This window comes from Lytechinus variegatus, chromosome 18, assembly GCF_018143015.1.
Source record: "Lytechinus variegatus isolate NC3 chromosome 18, Lvar_3.0, whole genome shotgun sequence".
Lineage (NCBI taxonomy): Eukaryota > Metazoa > Echinodermata > Echinoidea > Temnopleuroida > Toxopneustidae > Lytechinus > Lytechinus variegatus.
The window spans coordinates 4,318,765-4,340,711 of NC_054757.1; the positions used below are offsets into that span (position 1 = coordinate 4,318,765).

A 21,947-nucleotide genomic window follows, 5' to 3' on the forward strand; every position below is an offset into this window, starting at 1 on the left:
ACTACCATGGTAACCTTGATTCTGCTTGGCTGCTGAGCCCGTTGTCATGGTAGTTGTCATAATGACAAAGTTACAAGTTGCAAGTCCTTTATTATGCTTTTCACATACTATCCTTAAACTGGACTATCCTTAACCGCATACTATCTTTTTTTCGATTCACACTGTCTTTCTTAACCCCATACTATCTGCTCAACCGTGGTTAATGCCTTAACCCCGGACTATCCCTCTGCTCATGAATACTGATTTCACCATACAGAGCGTGATTAACGTGTGATTGGTTAGTGCTTAGCCCCACTTTCCTTAGCCCTGTTTCGTTTTCACACTGCATCTCTTAGCACCGCAATTGTGGTGCTAGCACCACAATAAGCCGGCTAACCCTGCCTTTTTGCAGGGCCAGATAGTACCGTACTATTTACGGTGCTAGCCCACTTTGCTAAAACGTAGTGTGAAAACGAAGTGGGCTAAGCTTAACCCCGGGAAATTGGGCTAAGACCCCCCTTAGCCCCACCAATTTAGGACAAAAAGTACAGTGTGAAAAGCATACATGAAACGAGCCCCTGGTGACCCTTTCTTGCGAAAGATTGGCTTATCAATGACGTCATTACGGTAACAGGGCTCAGCAGCCAATCACATTCAAGGTTTCCATGGGATATTCAAGAAAGGTGTGGAGTGGCTGTAAATGATTTTTGAAACACTACCCTGCATCTTAAAGAAATGACTACAATGACCGTTACTAAACTACTCTGGTCCCCGTCTTACAAAGAGTTACGATTGATCCAATCAATCGTCACTCTATGGAAATCCATCAGTGTCATAATTTTTTCTACAGAAAATTTGCAAAATGTCCTTTGTAACAAAGGAGGATACACCAAATTGTCAAGAAACGAATAAATTTATGGATATACATTCATACCTAGAAGTATTTTTTAACAAACATGCATTTTATATTTTGACTTTGCTGGCTTTCCATAGTTGCGATTGATCAGATCAATCATAACTCTTTGTAAGACGGGGCTCTGGTCTATAAAATCTCATTGCGGCTTCGGTTACCCTCCATGGTTAACTTCCTGTGGTAGCGGTCTGCGACTGTGACACCGCGATGAACGGCACCGCCGACCCCTGAAGCACACTGGGGTCCAGCAGTATGGGAATGGTCCCTCCGAGCTCCTTGCCCGTCCCTGGGGGCATCAGGTGCGGAAGGGGCGGCTGCAGGATGATGTTGGATTGCACTGTGTCTGGGCCAGTGGGCGGGGTGGAGGTTGGCTGTGGCGCCGGTGCTGGTGGTGAAGGGCTGGTGGCCGATGGCGGCGTTGGGGCATCGGTTGGCTGGGTGACCGGGGAGGGGGAAGGGGTTCCGGAGCGAGGAGACGGCTGCTGGGCATTGGCTGGCATCTCTGCGTCTAAAAGAGGAAGAGGAAAACCATATATAAAGATAAAGCTTGACAAAATTGTACATAAGATCAGGCATAGGTTGTCAATTACACTGGTGACTGTTAAATTTCATTTCACAGCTGGCATAGTGTCAGCGATGGTGACATCATTGTTAAAACCAATTTCATGGCTCGAACTTCATCGCAGCATAATTTCAATCCCAACTTAACAGGCCTTACAACAAATTTTAAAAGTTTGGTAGGTTTTACTTGGGTTGATGCGGTTAATGGAAACTTTTTTTAAGCCTAATGGCTGTGCTTGATGCCTATCAGAGAGTATATGAATTTTCCTGATTGCACTTGTCCCCATGTACCCTAGTGAATCAGTTCCTAAAACCAATATTGCTCTACTTCTTCCCAAGTTAAATCCTTCACGACCACAGAGATCTGTTCAACATGGACAAAATTCAAGACATGTTTTGCGTATTCTGTTGATTATTCAACTTATGGAAGGTCTTCTGTCCATACGTTTCAATGCATGCACAAGTCGGTGTTCAAGCTACGATTTCCTAGTGATTCTTACTGTTCGGGGTTGCTTGAGAAGGTCCATTCTGTACAGGACTGACGGCTCCATCTCTAGGAATCACATCAGCCTTTGGAACATTGGCTTCGGATTTGGGCTTGGAAACGGGAGCTGAACAAAAAATAGAAATGTATTGATAAGCATGATCATGTGAGGACATGTGGATCAAGGGTGCTATATAACTTTTTCAAAGCATTTGCCCTGTCGGGCAAGTAAATTTTTTAATAATTTGAATATACTTGCCCGAAAAATGTTTTTATTTTTTAAATCATTGACCCCTAAAGATTGATCTGTTCGAACTTTCAGCTTCTTCTGGGGTAGTAAAGACCAGTTATTGACCACACTGAAACATTGTTAGCGCCAACAATGTGCTAACAGAGGTCCTGTTACAACCTACAATGTGTCAGCGATGCCTAATGTTACAACAGAACATTACCCTTACACCGAAATAAATGTTTTGACTTCACAATCCGAAAGATGTGACTATGCTTACTGTTAGCGCTCCGCTATAGGCTAACAACGTTTCTGTGCGGCTGGCACAGATTCCTGAAGCCAGGCAGGATTCACGATCCACAGTAACCTTTCTAAAGGTGAACAAATTGGGGTTTTTCTGTAAAAATTCTTGTGGGGTAAAGACCCGATTCCTAAAGCCCCCTATTGATTCTTTACCTTACTCCCGATACCCGAACCCTAAAGAATTTCTTATCTGATGGGACTTACCAGCTTCTTGTGGAGTGAAGACCTGATTCCTTAGGCCCGGTAAGAAGCAATCGATCCTCTCCCAAGTATTGATCCACAGTTGATGGGTTTGTGAACCTGGCTCAGGATATCCGAACACTCCGGCAGTGTCCATCACAAGCAACATGTTCTTGAGAGACTCCGGAATGGCTTCATACTGCACGGATATAGAATTTGAAGAGATTCTATGAGGATCAAACAGACTAAATTCCAATTCAAAATTTCTGAAACTACACAAAATATAAAAATGCCTTGTAAATTATGCTAAAAGGGATAACTTGAGTCTATTCTCGAAATCAAACATTGCACTGATTATGGAAACTAAATTTGTAGTGCATCTCTTTTGTTTTGACTTGAGCCTGGTCATCAGTTTGTATCCAGCAACAGCCTATTGTCTTTTTTTTGCAGAGCATCAATCCTTACATATAGAACCAGGCCAATATTATACTGACTTCAATGGAGCTAATTATGTATTCATGAGGTCATATCTAAGGCCCCCGTGGACAGATTCCTACCAAATTTTGGTAGTGAGGGTTTTTCATCAAGCTCTACCAAAATATGGTATAAAAAATGCTGAAATGCTAAAACAGTTTTTTCTGACGTCATCACTTCGGACCTCTATTATCATTGTAATTTCTATCTTAAAGAATGCGATGCTATACTTACCAGGAGTTCACTCTTGTCAGAATGCATGTATTTGTCCATGAAATCCAGTATGGTCAACCACAGAGCAGTGAAGGTAGATAGGGAGAGCAATGGGGTCAGGTGCTGGAGGAATACCTGTAACAACACAAGAAGTACAAAGGCAGTTAGTCAAGCTTGGCCAGGATTCAAAATCAAAATCTCTGTTTCAGCTTCTATTGTTATAATTGCAATCTTTGAGGTTACACAAGAATTGCTGAGCTTGACTAAGAGGACATCTAGACATCAAAGATGTCACTTATGGAATTTGTGTGTACCATCATACCACTAAGAATTAATACCTATACGAGGCATTTTAGGAGATTAAGAAAAGCCGTCTTTCGCTTATTTCGCTCGCTTCTTTCAATCCGAGACCAACAAGGTAAACATTTTACCATGTTGCCCTCCACGGGCTTTGCCCATAGGAATCCTGTACAAAAATAAGAGGGTAATATTTCTGCTCGTGCGCTTGCTCAGTAGGAGCCGATTTTGATCGCTAATTTCAGTGTTTCAGAAATCTGTTTCTGTTTCTGTTTGTGGTAACTCCCGTAGGAACTCGGCAGGACAGCATTTTGCTGGTAAACGCCAAGCTGGTATATAAACAATTACCAATGAAACATTTAACATCTATGTTAATCAGTCATAGTGGCTGACGTTATAGACAACAGATATCACTCTCGGGCCTTTTTATCAAAGTGGAGACAATGGCAGAGTTGGGATTCGAACTCACAACCTTGCGATTATGAGTCCAATGCTCTAACCACTGGACCACACGACCCGTGTGGTCCAGTGGTTAGAGCTGGAACCAGTTTATTAACCAACGCATTATAGATAATTGATATTTATTGTTCCCATATTTGATGTTCCCCTCAAGGCCAGTCAATATTATATAATTATCATAGGCATAATGGGGGCATTACACCACTCAGAAAGATAAATATAGTCAAAATTTACAAGATAAATATGGGAAAAACACAGATTTGGGGATATGATCCATGTTCATTTTAGGATAAAACAGTTACCAAATGAGCAATGAAAACTGAAAGGTCAAGAATGAAGTTTGTTATTCAAAATAATTTTTATACATATTACAATTAAATCCATGGAAATATTTTGTATCACTTGAAAATGAGATGATTTTTCTTAAACTTTAAAATTTAGTAGGATTTGGGAACAGTAGGACTTGTGACTCACAATATTTTGCAGATAAGAAAAGAAAGATGTTTAGGGTTTAGATTCAACATAATGTGCAAAGTTCAGAGAGGGAGACAACTGCCCAATCCACACCACCTTTGAGAGTTCTGACCAAAAAGCATATGGGAACAAGCAAAACAATGTAAGGATAGTGTTTCTGTAGGACTCGTCACTCTGAATACCTCAAGGATCAAAATATGGATAAGAGTCAGGGTTCATGATTCATTTAATGTGCAATTTTCAGAAGGGGATGTTATTGCCCGAACAAATATCATGGGACCGAAATCTGCGCCACATTCGAGAGTTCCCGCCAAAAAGCTTACCTTGCAGAGCAGAGTGGCCGCCCGCATCCTGGTCTCCTCCATGCCCACGGGATCATGGGTGTCCTCCAGGAGCAGAGACAGCAGGGGAAAGAGAACCTTGTTGAAGCAGGATTCCCACTCCACCGCGGACAAGGTCTGGAGGTCGTGGACCAATAGCGCCCTCTGAAGGTAGGTCAGCGCCTGCATCCGGACCTGACGCCTGGTGTCGCAGCACAGACGGGCAATGCCTGGTGGTAGAATAGGATTGAGGATTGTAGATTAACAGAGGTACATGTATATATCATGATTTTGTCTTAGGTAGCAACAAAATCACAGCAAGGACTTGGAAACAACAGGAATAGAAATGCCTAAATTCGGGTGGATGGTCAGACTGGAAGGGGGTGATCTGTAGGTAGGTTAGTCCCTGCGTCCGGACCCGACCTGGTGTCGCAGCACAGACGGACGATGCCTGGCGATTGAATATGGTGTGGGATGGGGTGGGAGTGACTTACCTAGATCATTAATCATATGCAGTGCGTAGAGACAATGTATCAAGTTCAATACAAAATATCGCATGTTCACATTATCATTTCTTTGAGGAAAATTAATAGAGGTATGCAATGTATCTTGATCTTGAGGCACTGAAATATCTCAGAAATAAGCCGATGTCATTAATCACGATAGATTACGAGATTCAGGTGGACGGTCGAAGGAAGAGAGGGTGGCGAAAGACGCAAGGATGATGGCAGTAAAATAAATTAAAAACTTTTTCTCAAGTGATGAGAGTACAAGGGTCGGATGGATAGAGAGGGATGGGCAAACAATATCTGTGAGGTAAAATCTGGCCAGCCCCATAATCAGAGACCAATCTGGGTTTAAAACCTAGTAACATTTGTTAAGTCAAACCTGCGTGAGCATCCTGTGTATCAAGACCACAAACTTTGGTTTCCTTGAAAGCTTTTACCCTCATAAAGACCAAGTAGTCGTTCAGTGGTACAAAATTTAAATGCAGCCAAAGAAGTGCAATACTAAAGCTTTTTGTTGTGCACTCTGTTGAGTAATGATGCACAAATGAATAGAAGCGAACACAACAAAAGGATATAACAAAGGGCGCGTAGGCAGACTGGCGCGAAATAAAGACCACTTTTCTTGTCTACCTTGAGTGTTTTTTTACAGGCAGGTTTCACTAGACTGGACGAACAGTAGTAAAACAATTACCTTGTAAGAGAGGGCACCAACACTTGACCCACAATGCACTGGCACCGGCGTCTATGGTCACCTGCTGGCCCTCCCGCTGCTCCTCCTCTGCCCATGAACTGAAGATGGAGGCTGCCCTCGTGTGGAGGGTGTGCATCAGATCCAGAAGCTGGGATAAGAAAAAATGTGAAGAAATCCTACAATCAATGAACCAGTTTATATGTGAGAGAGGGAACATAACCTTCATGCAGCATTTTGTTTATCCTTCATGCAATCAATTCAAAATATGATCTGGGTAATACTTACTGAAAAGTTTCAATCCATTTCCAATAATGGAAATGGTGTATTTCCTGTAAATAAGTGCGACTCTAATTGTATATAAATATAAGATTGGGAAGACCATGAATATGCATTGCAATGAAATGTGTAACGACTATTAAATCTGTAAAGTTTGCAGCATGACAAGTAATCTTCAAAGACAGATGGACTTCTCGTTCTTCAAAGTGTGCATGGGCAGAAGAAGATTGAACTGTTGCCAACTTGAGGTGAAGCTCATTAATTCAGACCTCACTACAGCTATATAAATCTGTGGATTAATTTTCTAGTAACCTTTATCACATAAATGAGATTTTTGTTGCCAATCTAAGGAAAAAAGCAAAAAACGTTCAGGCTAAGATGCTACTAGTATTGACATACTGTCTCTTGTCTTCAGGGACATCTTGAACATCACCATGACTAAAATTGGATTATCGTTGTCAATTGAATGAATCTAAAATTGGATTATCGTTAGTGATTTAATGAATTCAAATATACCCTTACTGACTATCAAAGCCACTACTAACCTGGATTGAGAGTGCTTGATAACCACCGGGAGGGCCATCATCCTCGCCCTCGTCTCCTTCTCCCGTCATCTGGGACATCTTATCCGGGACTGACCTCGTCTTTGACATGTCACGGCCTTTCACCCTAGTACTGCTCCTGTGGCTCTTGCCGGTCTTCCGCTCTTTGGGGTGCTTTCTGTGCTCGTGTCTCAGCTTGCCTAGGAGGCCAAGGAGGGGGGGGGGTAACACAGAGAGATATAATTGATATTTACATTTGATTGTAACTTTCAGTGCATGGTTCGACATGGATTTAGATATGCATTGGATTATATCTTTGAAATTACAGGGCTCTGGTGATCCAATCAATTCTTCCTCATTTGGGTCAAAATTATTCTATTACATAGAATTGTTACCATGTCAAATAAAGATCTAACTACAGAAACGAAAAGTTTAGGCAGTGTAGGCACTAACAAAGGAGAAGAAAGTCTACATTGAAAGCAGGACCAGAATTCATTTTCACTAGTTCAGTAATCTTCATAAGTATATAGAATCAATTCATGTTTATTTCAGTTTACCTGCAGACCTCTTAATTTCTCCAACCTGATCTGCAGAGAAAGACTGGTTTGAGAATACTTAAAGGTAAATGCTAGTTTTGGTAACGATATCAAAATGAATTCGTACAGAATCCAATGAAATGACCACCAAAGTGTCTGTTTGTATAAATAAAACGCACGTGCCAAAGGATTCTGGAAGAAATTGTGTGACTGCTGAGAAATCAGCAAATAAGCACAGGAATCGGGTAGGGCGTCGGGTCCGACGCCCTAAGCAATAATTATACATTGTCCCACGTGCGCTTATCTGTGTTGGGGATCTTCGGTGTGAACATTTTTCAGCGTAGATTTCAAGATTTCACAAAGTTCAGTTAATGTAACTGTACCAGATCTAGATCCTCGATGATATACTGACAATTAAGCCTTGTTTTACAGACTTTCTCATGAAATCAGTGTTTACTGCAACTACTGGAATTTCTCTTTAAAGAGTGCTTTCTTGCAGGAGATAGATCATTCACTACTTGCGCATCACATTTCTCAAAGGTCTCCCTACCCTCCTTTCATGACAAAAACATCAACCCCAAAAGTGTTAATCTATTGCCTTCTGACACTGTGTGATCACTGTACAAAGCCATAAGATTGACAGAATCCAGCAGTCAATGGGTTAACAACACGGTGGGTGTGTCCTCACCTCCATTGACCGTAGCCTCCACGAACATCCTGATGGCATGGACGCAGGACTCGAAGTTGGCCGGAGTGACATGGGCAGCATCCCGGACCAAGAAGGCCAGGGATTCGCAGCACTTGGTCAGAGACTTGGTGTCGTGATGACAGATGTCCATCTCCAGGGCAATCTGGAACTGGTTGACCAGCGGCTTGCTGGACGAGTCTTCGCCAGAGTTCTTGACCTGGATAAAGGGAGAAGTGGACAGGTTTTCAAAAGATTATTCTGGCAGAGGCTGAAGAGATGTTTAGAAGTGGACACACATTCTTCTTAAAAGTCAAAGGAATATAATGGCAAAGACTCCATCCCTCACTGTCATTTTAAATATTTGATGAAGACTCACCTGGCCTCAGTAAGACAAAGGATTGCAGTTAGAGGGAGTGAAATATTGGGTTGAAAAGGAGAAAAATATATAAAACAGAATTGTGAAAGTTTGAAAGAAATCGGAGAATAAGAAAGTTATGGCTGCTTTGAAATTGAGATCTCTAAGACTGTAGATTTCATATTGGCAACTGATAAGGACAGCTTTCCCATAGGTCATGTACTTAATTAATAATCTAGGATTTGTGGTTTTCTCCTTAGTACCCATTCCTCTGGGGCAGAAATCTTAATATAACCTGTGTAGTATATTGTTTTAAGTCCTCATGAAAGAAAAATATAATTTGAAGTAAAACTTTTGAAAAAAATAAATTCTAGCCATTTAATGTATTGGAGTACATAGAAGACTAGTCAGCTCTGAAAATGTCAGTGAAATTCTTGGTTTTAATGGCTCAGAGGCACTGGACTCAGTCTGTTACATAACTGTCAGTTGATACAAGTTTCATTGAAAAGAGCTATTTCATTATGCACTTTACATGCTTCACAAATTAAGCGATTGTTGCGGGATAAATGTACGATGTGAACTTACGACAAGCCAGCTACTCGTACTACCCTCAGATTCACTGCCACTTCGTCTTGACTTGCGATAGAGTTCACTGTCCGATGTGTAACCATGGTCAGAGGCAAGGGTCTCTTGGCTGGCCGACAGCTCACTGTCCGATTGGGCATCTATAAAACAAGAGTACAAAACAATATCTCATCCTATGGTCTTGATGCATTCATAAGTAAAAACTTTCTTAGATGATCATCTGAGTACTTTTAAACAAACTCTCTGCAAAAATTCCCCCCCCCCCCTTTCAATTGCTGCTGAATATTTGCAGCTGTTTCTATTCCATGGCAAAGTTGCACCTTGACAGCTATACACATACAAGTGACTCTGAAAAACCTTGGAATACTTCAAAGTAGGTAAAATGAACTTTCATGTACAAGTTGCTCTTCTGATATAAAATTTTCATGAATACGGAAAGAAAAAAAATACTCTTGTTTTTCAATTTTCTTTCTAAGCCTCCAATGCCTCCCCCCAAAACAAGGGTATAACACAACCTTCATACAAAACTTTGCCTCTGTTCAATCTATGGGACCTTGAATGTCAGGAAAGAGGATATTTCTTAACATATTTTGCATAAACTAACTGGTAAAACTTGTTTCATTTACAGAGATCATCCGACTCATAGTAGGTCCAAATCAGGAAAGATGCCCAGAATGTACCTGCTTGTAAATTAAAGAATCAATATTACCTGGTTCCCCTATTGACCTCTGATCGATCTCTCCCGACCCGCTATCCTCCATCATGGGACCGGTCTGCACGACGGCGCGCGGTGCCGCACCAGCCCCGACACACTCCAGTAGTGTGAAGAGGGTGAACCAGTCCTGTGAGGAGTGGATGTTTGCAGCGTTGGTCCTGAGAAGGTCGAAGAGTCCGTAGGCGATCTGGCGGCAGTTGGCGAAGATGACAGGTTGCTTCATCATGAGGAGCATCCGTAACGAAGTAAGAACCTGATAAAAAAATAAAATAAACTTAAAGATAAATACTAGTTGTGGTAAAGACCTCAAAATGAGTTTGAACAGAATCCAATGAAATAACCATCAAAGTATTTCAACATCATAATGGGGCACCTGGGGAAGGTTAAAACCCCCATGTTTGAAAACATTACAATCATCACCCAATGCCTATCAGAACCCAACACTCATTATTTCAAAATTCTCGATACTGCCCAAACAGACTTTCAGCTAAAAATAAAAGGGCTCTTCATCGTATTGAGAAAGCCTCAACTCAATCATCAGTTGTACAATTATCAAATAATGCTTTCTGTTTAATCAACCCATTTCTTTACTTTCACTCCTTTTTAAATTCATCCGGTTTCACATACCATTGTATTCTTGTACCTACATTCTTGAAATTACCTTGATATCCCAAATGTATAAATATCAGTTACTCTCTTCTATGATTTGAGGTTGATGATGAAGTTGTATGGTCCGGTGGCTAGAGCATTGGACTCATAATCGCAATGTTGTGAGTTTGAATCCCCACTCTGCCATTGTTTCCACTATATTAAAAAGGCCAGAGAGTGATATCTGTCATCTATAACATCAGCCACTATGACCGATTAACCTAGACGTAAAATGTTTCATAGGTAATTGGTTATATACCAGCTTGGCGTCTACCAGCAAAAGCTGTCCTGCCGAGTTCCTACGGGAGTTACCATAACCAGAAACAGGTGTGGACCTTGAAACATGTTCCGTTATTAAAATGCAATGTTCATATCCTTATGTTCGTCTCTAGGTTACTATCGTGTCATTCTCTTGGAAACATCAAGAGCGGTGTTGGCTCAGTCGGTAACGTGTCTGCCCGTCGAACCAAAGATCGTGGGTTCGAGTCCACTTGGTGGATGACTGAAGCCAGTACGTTGTATGTAAACGTCTCTCCCATGTTTTATAGATGCAGGCTATCTTACAATGGAAAACACTCCGTCCCTCGGATAGGACGTTAAATGGAGCCCCCGTGGAGAGGAGAGTCACCACCTTTGCATGTTTAGAACCCACTGCACTATTAGTATAAGAGTAGGGGGAAACCCCAATGTAGTGGTCCACCTGCATTCCCCCCAATCAGTTATTTTCGGAGGAGAGACCTGCGGGTCATAGTGATTCAGTTCGCTTTTTGCCTCCCAGGCACAGGTAATGCCAAACAAATAATGATAGTAATCATCATAGAGCTTTTATCGCTAATCCCATCTCACCTGCCCAGAGAATTCCTCCCTCCTCAGGAGCCGTATGGCTAGTCGCAGGAGACCAACTATGGCACGCTCCACCAGGTAGCTAGGGGTTGAGACAGTCACCACTATGGTGTAGAAATGATCCCTTACGGTCGTCCAGAAAGCACTCACTCGATCTCTGTTCAAAGGGAGAAAGAGATCAGGGAGGATATACATGTGAGCAAAGATATCTATTGCCCTACCAAAAAAATCTTCAAAGTAGCAATATGCATCTGATCACGTAATTGGGTATATAAAATCAAGTTAAACATGGAAGTTATTGATTGTACACAAGCCCCATCAAGCCTATTTTGTGTGTAATTTGCAATTAGGTACTCACCTGTTTTCCAAAATGACCCTGAGAAGAAGTTCCAGATTGAAGATTGCTGCCTCCTCGTCAAAGACCAGGCCTAGGGCATCCACAGCCTCTGGACCTTGGGAAGCAAAGACCAAGGCTTTGACAAGCTCCTGGAGCGATTCCAGACGAAGGAACTTGCTCTCTGTTATCAGGTGTTCTGGATGACAATCCTACATAGGATACAGAATACAGTTACAGAGGTTTAGAAAACTCTACCAAGGATCAACTGCTTCTGGACTTTGAGAGGAAAAGACCAAGGCTTTGACAAGCTCCTGGAGGGATGTAGATGAAGGAAATTGGTGTTCTCGATGACACTCCTACAAAGGATCCAGAATATAATCACGGAGGTTTACAAAAAAGCCTACAAGGATCAACAGCATCTGGAACTTGGGAAGCAAAGATCGAAGCTTTGACAAGCTCCTGGAGGATTTCCAGACGAAGGAACTTTATCTCAGTCATCAGGTTGTCAGGCTGACAATCCTACTAAGGATCGATCGACAGACTCTGGACCTTGAAAAGCAAAGATCAAGGCTTTGACAAGCTCTGCAGGGATTCCAGAGGAAGGAACTTGCTTACTCTTATTCATTATGTGCTCGGGATGACAATCACACACATGATACGCAATATACAAACACATATAATCACAGAGGGGGCAATTCCCCCCAAAATATGCAAGTCAAACCCGCTATATTTCTAGACCCTCTTCAAATCATTTGTCTGTTTTCTACTCCTTATGAAAATTGTAATGCTCTCAAATGATAACTTGGGCAGTTCAGGAAATGACGTAAGAAAATGTATAAGTGGGACTTTCCTGAAATTATCTGTCTCTGTTTTCTCTTATTCAATTCTTAATGCTCACAAATGATCATTTGGGCAGTTCATGAAATGAATTAAGATTGGTTTGAGAATGATGATGTATTTACCTCAACACAGTTACTGGCTTCTTGTATTGCTTCTTGATCTTCAGGGGTTGGACCCTTGGGGACGGATGAATCTGTTGAGAAGTAGGAGTAGAAGGAACCCAGGAGAGACATATCGGACCTGCAAGAGAAAAAGAAAAAGAAACAACCATCAGATTAATGACGACGACGATGGTGATATAGATGAGGGATGGTGGTGATGATGATGAGGGATGGTGGTGGTGGTGATGATGGAGATGAAGATGACGGTGATGATGACACCAAAGATAAACAGATGCTTCTCGATCTTCTGTGGTTTGTCTATGTGGTACAACTGAATCAAGTGTTAAATAGGAGTACAGAACAAACAAATCCCTACTTTGAGATATTTTCACTTGATCTGAACAACCAGAAAAATATTCACCAGTTCACACGCAGACAAAATTTATCATAACCTGTTGAATACTGAATATATCATTCCCATACGCTTTGTTCAGGAACCAACCAGTTCTAGTAAAACCTCCAACTACTTGAAGATATCCCCATTCCCCCCTCACAACCAGACATTTGTCTCAACCTGTTGAATTCTTTCATTCTATGTTTCCCATTGGCTCTTTACAGAGATAGGTACATGTAGACAAAGGGTTAACTTACTTAACAGTAGGCATCTCCTCCCTGATCAGCGACACCCTCCCGGACGGATCGACAAAATCCATCACCTCCACCATCTCACTGGGCAGGAGTTTGGCACGGAACAGCTGGAGCATGCAATCCAGGAGGTTCTTCCATCCTTCGGCCAGGATGTCCCCATGCCGGTGGGCCAGGCTGAAGACATTCTTGGCTGCAACCTGAGCTTTTCTGTTGGCCCCGAATGCTATGGCTGTGGACTCGGGCGTCTATGAGGCAAAAAAATAAAAGAAATAATGATGAAATAGGGTTTATATTCCAAACATTTCCATCTCGATAGGTGCTCAAGGCATGATTTTTCCTGGCTGAGCTCTCTGAGACAGGCTAACCATTATAGTGATCACAGCTTTTTGAGGAATTTCTTCCTGCCAGTATACATTTGCTCCTCCAGGGTCAAGTGCATCACAATGTCTGTTTTGTCTGTTTTTCTTGACGAATTAAAATCAACTTGTTGCAATGGGGAATTTGTTCAGAAACAGTTTATCTAACCATACAGAATAAGGTGTTAGACCCAGTAGATTATTAGACAAAATTGTATAACCCCAACTGGAAATTAGACAATATGAGAAATGGAAAAAAAACACTGGTTGTATGTGGGAGGAGACCAGACGAAAAGTATATGAAGTAGGTGTAGAATCTATCTCTAATTTATTTAACTATTGTCGTGAAAGACAGAAGGTAACTATACAAAATACAAGCAGAGAGAACAGTTTCTTACCTCCAGTGAATTCAGGAGTGTGGTAAACTTGCAGAGGGATATGACCAGGTTATCAAAGACATCGGTGAGGCCGTAGTGGGCGGAAATCATTGCACATTTTCTGCAGAGGGCAATACAAATCAAAATAAAATAGTGATCAATTAAGACACATTGATATGCTCAGTCCTGCATTATACTTCATTTTCATAACAATCGATAGATATTAAGGCCAATAATTTCATTTAAAGAAGATCCATCAAAGGCAGTGACATTCTAGTTGTACTGAAGATACAATTTCTGACTTGCAGCCAGTATTATAAGATTGCACATTCAAACTGAAAACATATATCATGAAAATCTTAGAACCAGTGGGATTTGAACTTGTTGACTGACTGCTGGTCAGCAACTCAATCACCAGGCCATCACTGTTTCAGTCACAATACAATAAGAACAAATACATCAGTACTTCTGATTTTTTTTTATCTGACTTGCATTAGTAGTCTGCCATGGAGGGGGGAGGGTTTATAAATAAGAATCCTGAATAAATTTTAATTTGCTAGGTCATTGGTCTCATTAGTGCGTTTATTCATGAAACAAGGCTTTAGACATTCCTGTTCGCACAGAATTGGATATAATACACAGAACATAATACTTCGTTTTATAAAAGAATTATTACCTAAATCCAGCAAGAGCCTTCTGCGTAATCGAGTCATCCAGGCTCTTATCAAAGACGAAGGAGAGAGCCGCAACGGTAGGTCCCCAGGCTAAAAGGAAGAGATCCTTGTCAAGTTGACCGTCATCTATGTGAAGGAATTCACTGCCAGGTTTCTGGCCTCGCTTCAGTAGAACCTTCCAGAGGTAATTCTCCTTGACAAGACCGCTCTGTTCCGCAGGCATGACGATCTCTTCATTTCTAAGAGAGAAGGTAAACGCAGTTTAGAAAATGAAATGTGATGGAATTCACTGCCAGGCTTCTGACCATGCTACATTAGAAACTACCGCAGCTAGCTGATAAGACAGCTCCGTTCTAAACAAGGATTAGAAAGTGCTCATGCTGCTGCAAAACTGTCAAGATTCAAAAGACTGATAAAAAGTTTATTTACACAACCTAACATAACAAAGACAGAGGCTTTGTGAATACCATTGACTTAGGCAAAATTGAATTGCGGGTGGTCAGCCTATGTCAGGATAATCATTGTACTTTCAACAAACAAAGTTGACAGTTTTAGGCTTTATTTACAGCTTAGCAAAAGCCGTGGTGATAACAGACAGCACTTAAAACACTTGTATCAAGTATGGGATAAATGTAACATATTGTTATAATCATAAATAATACAAATGCTTTACAAATATCATTTTACTACTGATAATAATAATGTGACTTGTAAAGTGCAAAATCCACTCTGTAGAGTGCTCAAGACACATAGAGAGCTAATAAAAGAGTTTTCAGAAGATTTTCAAAAGTCTCGACAGAGGTGCATATTTTTTGTCTTCAGGAAGGCTCTCCCACAAAGTGGGGCACATATAAGCAAATGATATTCCCCCCCCCCCCCAAGTTTTTGAAACTTTTGGAATAACAAGATAGCCAGAAGTGGATAAGTGCAAAAACCTACTTGGTCTATAGTAACTGATAAAGGAAAGACTGTATTGAAAAAGGAAAGACTGTATTGTTATTTTATATTTGGAATTATAAATAACTAACTTACAGAAGTATCTTTTTTCTAAACACAATGCCTCAACGCTTTTTCAACATAGTACAAGACACGAGCGACAAATATTTTCTCACTAACTTGATAGCATTGAAGACTTCTCCCAGCATGTCCTGATCAAAGTCTTGGCCTCCATTCACTTTGACTAAATTCTTCTTGAAATGCTGGTGAAGGGACAAAAGTAAAGCTGGGATTAGATATCTGTTCATGTAAGCTGAAAGCGTGAAATGAGTCCAACCTCAATGAAAACTTATTTAAAAAGAAAATCAAAGAAACAGAGAGGTAAGAGTTTATATCTATTCAGACAAACAGTAAGAAAGTTAGTTGAGATAAACCTAAATGAAATAAAATTCATAAAATATACCAAGAAATGTTTAAGCCTGTTTGGAGATACAATCTAAGACTGTGCAGAAAAAACACGTTTGTACAAAATCTAAATCCACTGACATGAAACTTATAAAGGATGGCCTGACACAGCAGTTTATGCAGACTGGATTCAAAACACAGAAGCTCATTGACTAGAAAAAGCGCGTGAATAGAATGGCGACACAACATTTGCTCTGGAGACAATTGATCTGGGGGGTGTTTCACAAAGATTTAAGTATGACTTAGGTCGCACTTAAATGTCGACGCGTACATGATATGCAACGCGCAATCTTATTGATCAATACGCAGTAGTGCGCGTCATCTTGGCATGCTCTGACCAATGCTGTCATGCCTTTTATACTGCGCGCAACTAGACATTTAAGTGCGACTCTAAGTCATACTTAAATCTTTGTGAAACACCCAACCGGTCTTAATTTCATCTAAGATTTAGGGTTAGGGTTGCAAGGTTTTATGTAAGGTTTTGGGTAGGGTATAGTGTTAAATCCAGGGTTACAGTTGGTCATTCGATTAGTGAGTGGAATTTTGAAAGGGGCAATTGTCGCCGGAGAAAATGTTGTGGAACCAAATAGAATAGCTTATATCCAGATGCTCATGACTGAAAGGTGCATCATAAATTGGAAAGTCCTATGGAAGCAGTCTATTGTTTAGTCACGTTATATTCCATGAGGTGTAATAAAGTTATCCACTTTTCAAATGGGAAGTAAAAACTCTTCATGAGACACTTCTTTTACTTTGTAAGTTCCTTATCTAAGTGCGCAAAAGACCTTCTCCATTGTGCTAAATATTAGTGAATATTAGAGGTCATATGGGTCATGGGATAACTATGAATTGGGCCCCATCTTACAAAAAGTTGCAATTTATCTGATCAATCACAACTATGGAAAGCCAGCAACACCTACATCTAAAATGCATGTTTGTTCAAAATGTTTTCTAACTATGATGCATATGTACAAATTCATTGTTTTCTTGACAATTTGGTGTGTTCTCCTTTGTGTTCAAAGGACTTTTAGTAAATTTCGTATAGAAAAAATTATATGACACTGATGGATTTCTATAGATTTACAATTGATTGGATCAATCATAACTCTTTGTAAGACAGGGCCCTGGTCTACACTATCTGATGTATAGTACTTACAGCCATCGTCATGGGAATGTTCTGTTTCTTGGCATTGTCGTTGTGCTGGTCCACGTTGAGCATGATAATAGCATAGGCAAGTGTGAACGCAGCATCATGGTTGGCAAACGGATGGCCATTGCATGTCTGAAAGACATCATTGAGAGGAACAATATGAATGGGAATTTGATACACACTGTATAGTTCACATCAGAGAGATTGAATCAGATCCAAGGAGTAGTGAGATAGATCAATGAACATTTGATTTTCCCACAATGCACAATGAGTCAATTTTTAACTGATTCGATCTCCTTTTCCTTCAAGTCTAGAAATGGACTTATTGGCATACAGGTGCTGAGAATTAATGAGTCTGTGACTTATTCTTGGACTATATGTTGGCCTATACAAGAATGACGACACTTTTTTTCTCGCTTTGGAAGAATATCATCCAGTTGATTACTCCAATGTAAACAAACTGAGTAAACATCAACTGAAAATTTCAGGATGTGAAGATGTGAAATGCAAATTTTCATCAACTTGACAGGAAAGCCCCCCCCCCATGAAGTCAATTGTTTGATGAAATTGCAAACAAGTGATGCTTCTGGTGGTCATTTGAACATCAGTTTAATACTTTGAATCAGCCTTAGAGACAACATAAGACTCGTATGCCGATTCTCTGCAAGGCATTCTAGATGTTCAATAACCAGTGCTTCCCCTAGTTACCTACATGTAAATGCTTACAAGAGCATTCTCATCTTGGGTAACCCCCTCCCCCCACCCCTACACCATAAAAATAACCCTCAGGTGCCTAGGATTCAATGTGCTACAACACTTACATGCCACTTCTCTGCAAAGCATTCAAGAAGATGTTGAATGACCGGTGCTTCCCCTGGTAACCTGAATGCTTCCAACAGCATCCTCAGGGCTTCGTCAACCCTTGTGTTGGCAAAACCAAACAAGCTGAAAAAGGGAAAATAAAAGATGAGTTGCGATAGAGGTGGTAGAAACATAAGAATTGCTGAACAAGGGAAAACATTAAGAGGGTGTTGCAAGAAAATATTTGCGATCAATTGCAAATATTCTGATTGATCAACGTTAGCAGTAGCAAATCATATTAAACTTCTTGTTTCACGGAGCAAATTAGCAATCAATCACTTTGCAATCAACTGCAAGACGTATGATTGATTTAGAGACCTAAAATTGACGTGCAATTGATTGCAAGTTTCTTGCAACACCCCATAAGTGATGTTGATTTAAATATTCAGACACTACGCAACATATTGATGGAATACTCTTTCATTCTTTAATTATCAACAATTATATTGAATGTACATGTACCAACCTTTCAATGTCATGAAAACACTAATACCATTACCATAAGCAGCAGCACCAACAACTACGCCATAATTTGACTAGAAACACTGATTGTAAATGCAGTTGAAGTGGGATTACAAATAAAAAGTTTATGAATATAAAAGTAATTTAAGCAAATTGAAAGTCAATAAGGCTTGACCAGAGGTGTTGGATGCTTCCTGATTTAGGACAACTGGTATTAGAGGAAAGGGCTAAAACTACCATCACTCCTACAACAAGTGGAATGCCTCTGGCCGTCTCACCTGCATCACGCGGTTCAATATAGCAGCAGTGCTGACTTTGAAAACTACTCTAACTCGCACTAGATGTTCAGTGATACATGGTTACTCTTATGTCCACTTTTTATGAACTAGACCAATAAACTTACAGAGATATGATGGTTATTCAACAAAAAAACCCAACATGGCCAAAGTTCATTGGCCTTACATGACCTTTGACCTTGATCATGTGACTTGAAACTCGCACAGGATGTTCAGTGATACTTGATTACTCTTATGTCCAAGATTCATGAATCAGATCCATAAACTTTCAGAGTTATGATGGTAATTCAACAGATACACCCAATTCGGCCAAAGTTCATTGACCTTTGACCTTGGTCATGTGACCTGAAATGCGCACAGGATTTTCAGTGATACTTGATTACTCTAATGTCCAAGTTGAACGAACTAGACCAATAAACTTTCAAAGTTATGATGGTAATTCAACAGATACCCCCAAATCGGCCAAAGTTCATTGACCCTAAATGACCTTTGACCTTAATCATGAGACCTGAAACTTGCACAAAATGTCCAGTGATGCTTGATTACTATTATGTTCATGTTTCATGAATCAGATCCACAAACTTTCAAAGTTATGATGGGAATTCAACAGATACCCCCAATTCGGCCAAAGTTCATTGACCCTAAATGACCTTTGACCTTGGTCATGTGACATAAAACTCACGCAGGATGTTCAGTGATAATTGATTAACCTTATGTCCAAGTTTCATGAACTAGGTCCATATATTTTCTAAGTTATGATGACATTTCAAAAACTTAACCTCAGGTTAAGATTTCGATGCTGATTCCTCCAACATGGTCTAAGTTCATTGACCCTAAATGACCTTTGACCTTGGTCATGTGACATGAAACTCTAATAGGATGTTCAGTAATACTTGATTAACCTTATGGCCAAGTTTCATGAACTAGGTCCTTATACTTTCTAAGTTATGTCATTTCAAAAACTTAACCTCAGGTTAAGATTTGATGTTGACACCGCCGCCGTCGGAAAAGCGGCGCCTATAGTTTCACTCTGATATGCAGGTGAGACAAAAACTGTCCTTCACCACCACCGTCATCATTGTCATCTTCATTGTAATCATCATCTTCTTTACAATCATTACAATCTTCATCGGCATCATCACCATCATCATCACCACCATCACCATCATCATCACCACCATCATCACCACCATCATCATCATCACCACCATCATCACCACCATCATCATCATCACCATCATCATCACCATCATCATCACCATCACCATCATCACCATCACCATCATCATCACCATCATCATCATCATCATCACCACCATCATCACCACCATCATCATCATCACCATCACCATCATCATCATCACCACCATCATCACCACCATCATCATCATCACCATCATCATCATCATCACCATCACCATCATCATCATCACCATCATCATCATCATCATCACCATCATCATCATCATCATCACCATCACCATCATCACCATCACCATCATCATCATCACCATCACCATCATCATCACCATCATCATCATCATCACCACCATCATCACCACCATCATCATCATCACCACCATCATCATCATCATCACCATCATCATCACCATCATCACCATCATCACCACCATTATCATCATCATCACCATCATCATCATCATCATCACCATCATCACCATCATCATCACCATCATCATCATCATCACCACCATCATCACCACCATAATTATCATCATCACCACCATCATCATCACCATCACCATCATCATCACCATCATCACCATCATCACCATCATCATCACCATCATCACCACCATAATCATCATCATCACCATCATCATCATCATCATCACCATCACCATCACCATCATCATCATCACCACCATCATCACCACCATAATCATCATCATCACCACCATCATCATCACCATCACCATCATCATCACCATCATCATCATCATCATCACCACCATCACCATCATCATCACCATAATCATCATCATCACCACCATCATCACCATCATCACCACCACCGCCACCATCATCATCACTCCTTTTCAATACTTACTCCAGGTATGGCTCCAAGATTTTGGCATTCTTCTTGCTGCTGATGTAGTCGCCGACTTGCTTCTTATCCACATGGGGGTTGTCCTTGATGAACGCTGCGATGGCCCGAGGATCCGACGGGTTCGGCAGGAGGCCGTTCTCCTGGAGGAACGCTATTCCCTTTGATGGTTTCTGGTTGAAGAGTTCTGTACCCGCATTTAAGAGCTAATTGGTCAAATAAAGAACAATCAAGAGATGGAGTACTTTGAAAAATGAAGGGTTGTTCTCACAATTTCTGTTTGCACAAATTCTTCTTAGCTCATATGTAGGTTGAAATGATAAAAAAGAAGAACATCTACCAAGTGAGTAAGAAGGAAATTTACACCTCAAGCTCGTCAATTCATAAAAAAAAACATGTCATGAACACATACATGTAATTATCATATATACATTGATCTTGAACAGGTGTCTTCTCCAAAAGAATCTGATACCGTTCCAAAATTGTATATGCTTGGATAATCAGAAGAATTCTTTGCTGTGATGTAAAATGTTATCTGGTCAAAGTAATAGGCAGGACTGCAATGACTAAATCTGGATAGTTCTAATCCTACAGCAAACTTCATTGCACAGTACCTTTTCAATAGAATTAACATGTAAATTGATGCGAAAAAGTGGTTGTTAAAAATTTTCATGTCGCAAATTTGATCTCAAAAAATGCATGAGGCTTGAAAGGTAAAATGTGATTAAAAATTACAGCAAAAGTTATTCATATTATAGTTTAATTGTGAAAAATGTTGAGCCCGATCCCTCCCCCCCTCTGATAATTTATGGTTAACAAGCATATCAAGTGAATATATATAAACCTTCTTTTTGTGTTTGAGCTGAGCTAGTTCTTCCAGGGATGGTAAGTTGGTTGAGGATGAAAACCTGCTCCTTTTCCTGCTTGGTGTCGTCTTTGGTTTGTCCAATGTATGCTCTTTGCCTTTATTCAAGTGGAAAGTGAAATGGAAAAGATACAATAATAAGCAGTGGTACCAACCTTTCCAAGGGCAAGTAAACACTGGCCCATATTTTGAAGTCAGGTTTAACTTGAACTCAGGTTTAAAGTTGTGGTTTAAGTA

The 21,947-nt window shown here is 40.4% G+C and overlaps 1 protein-coding gene across 1 annotated transcript in view; it reads right to left on the bottom strand.

The window, feature by feature from the left end:
• Positions 1-939: 939 nt before the first annotated feature.
• The window catches only part of LOC121405605 (Golgi-specific brefeldin A-resistance guanine nucleotide exchange factor 1-like), a 51,684-nt gene continuing 30,676 nt past the window's right edge, over positions 940-21,947 (bottom strand). Inside the window, exons 17-37 of the mRNA XM_041596537.1 lie at positions 21,690-21,808; positions 20,849-21,051; positions 17,980-18,103; positions 17,165-17,290; positions 15,724-15,806; positions 14,610-14,846; positions 13,955-14,054; positions 13,204-13,445; positions 12,574-12,691; positions 11,633-11,820; positions 11,278-11,431; positions 9,778-10,036; positions 9,069-9,208; positions 8,129-8,345; positions 6,908-7,104; positions 6,087-6,234; positions 4,890-5,116; positions 3,358-3,471; positions 2,674-2,848; positions 1,954-2,064; positions 940-1,400 (exon numbers count right to left, since the gene is read on the bottom strand). Coding sequence (XP_041452471.1) covers positions 1,060-1,400; positions 1,954-2,064; positions 2,674-2,848; positions 3,358-3,471; positions 4,890-5,116; positions 6,087-6,234; positions 6,908-7,104; positions 8,129-8,345; positions 9,069-9,208; positions 9,778-10,036; positions 11,278-11,431; positions 11,633-11,820; positions 12,574-12,691; positions 13,204-13,445; positions 13,955-14,054; positions 14,610-14,846; positions 15,724-15,806; positions 17,165-17,290; positions 17,980-18,103; positions 20,849-21,051; positions 21,690-21,808 — 3,623 coding nt within the window. The 3' untranslated portion in view covers positions 940-1,059. The remainder of the gene's footprint in view (positions 1,401-1,953; positions 2,065-2,673; positions 2,849-3,357; positions 3,472-4,889; positions 5,117-6,086; positions 6,235-6,907; positions 7,105-8,128; positions 8,346-9,068; positions 9,209-9,777; positions 10,037-11,277; positions 11,432-11,632; positions 11,821-12,573; positions 12,692-13,203; positions 13,446-13,954; positions 14,055-14,609; positions 14,847-15,723; positions 15,807-17,164; positions 17,291-17,979; positions 18,104-20,848; positions 21,052-21,689; positions 21,809-21,947) is intronic.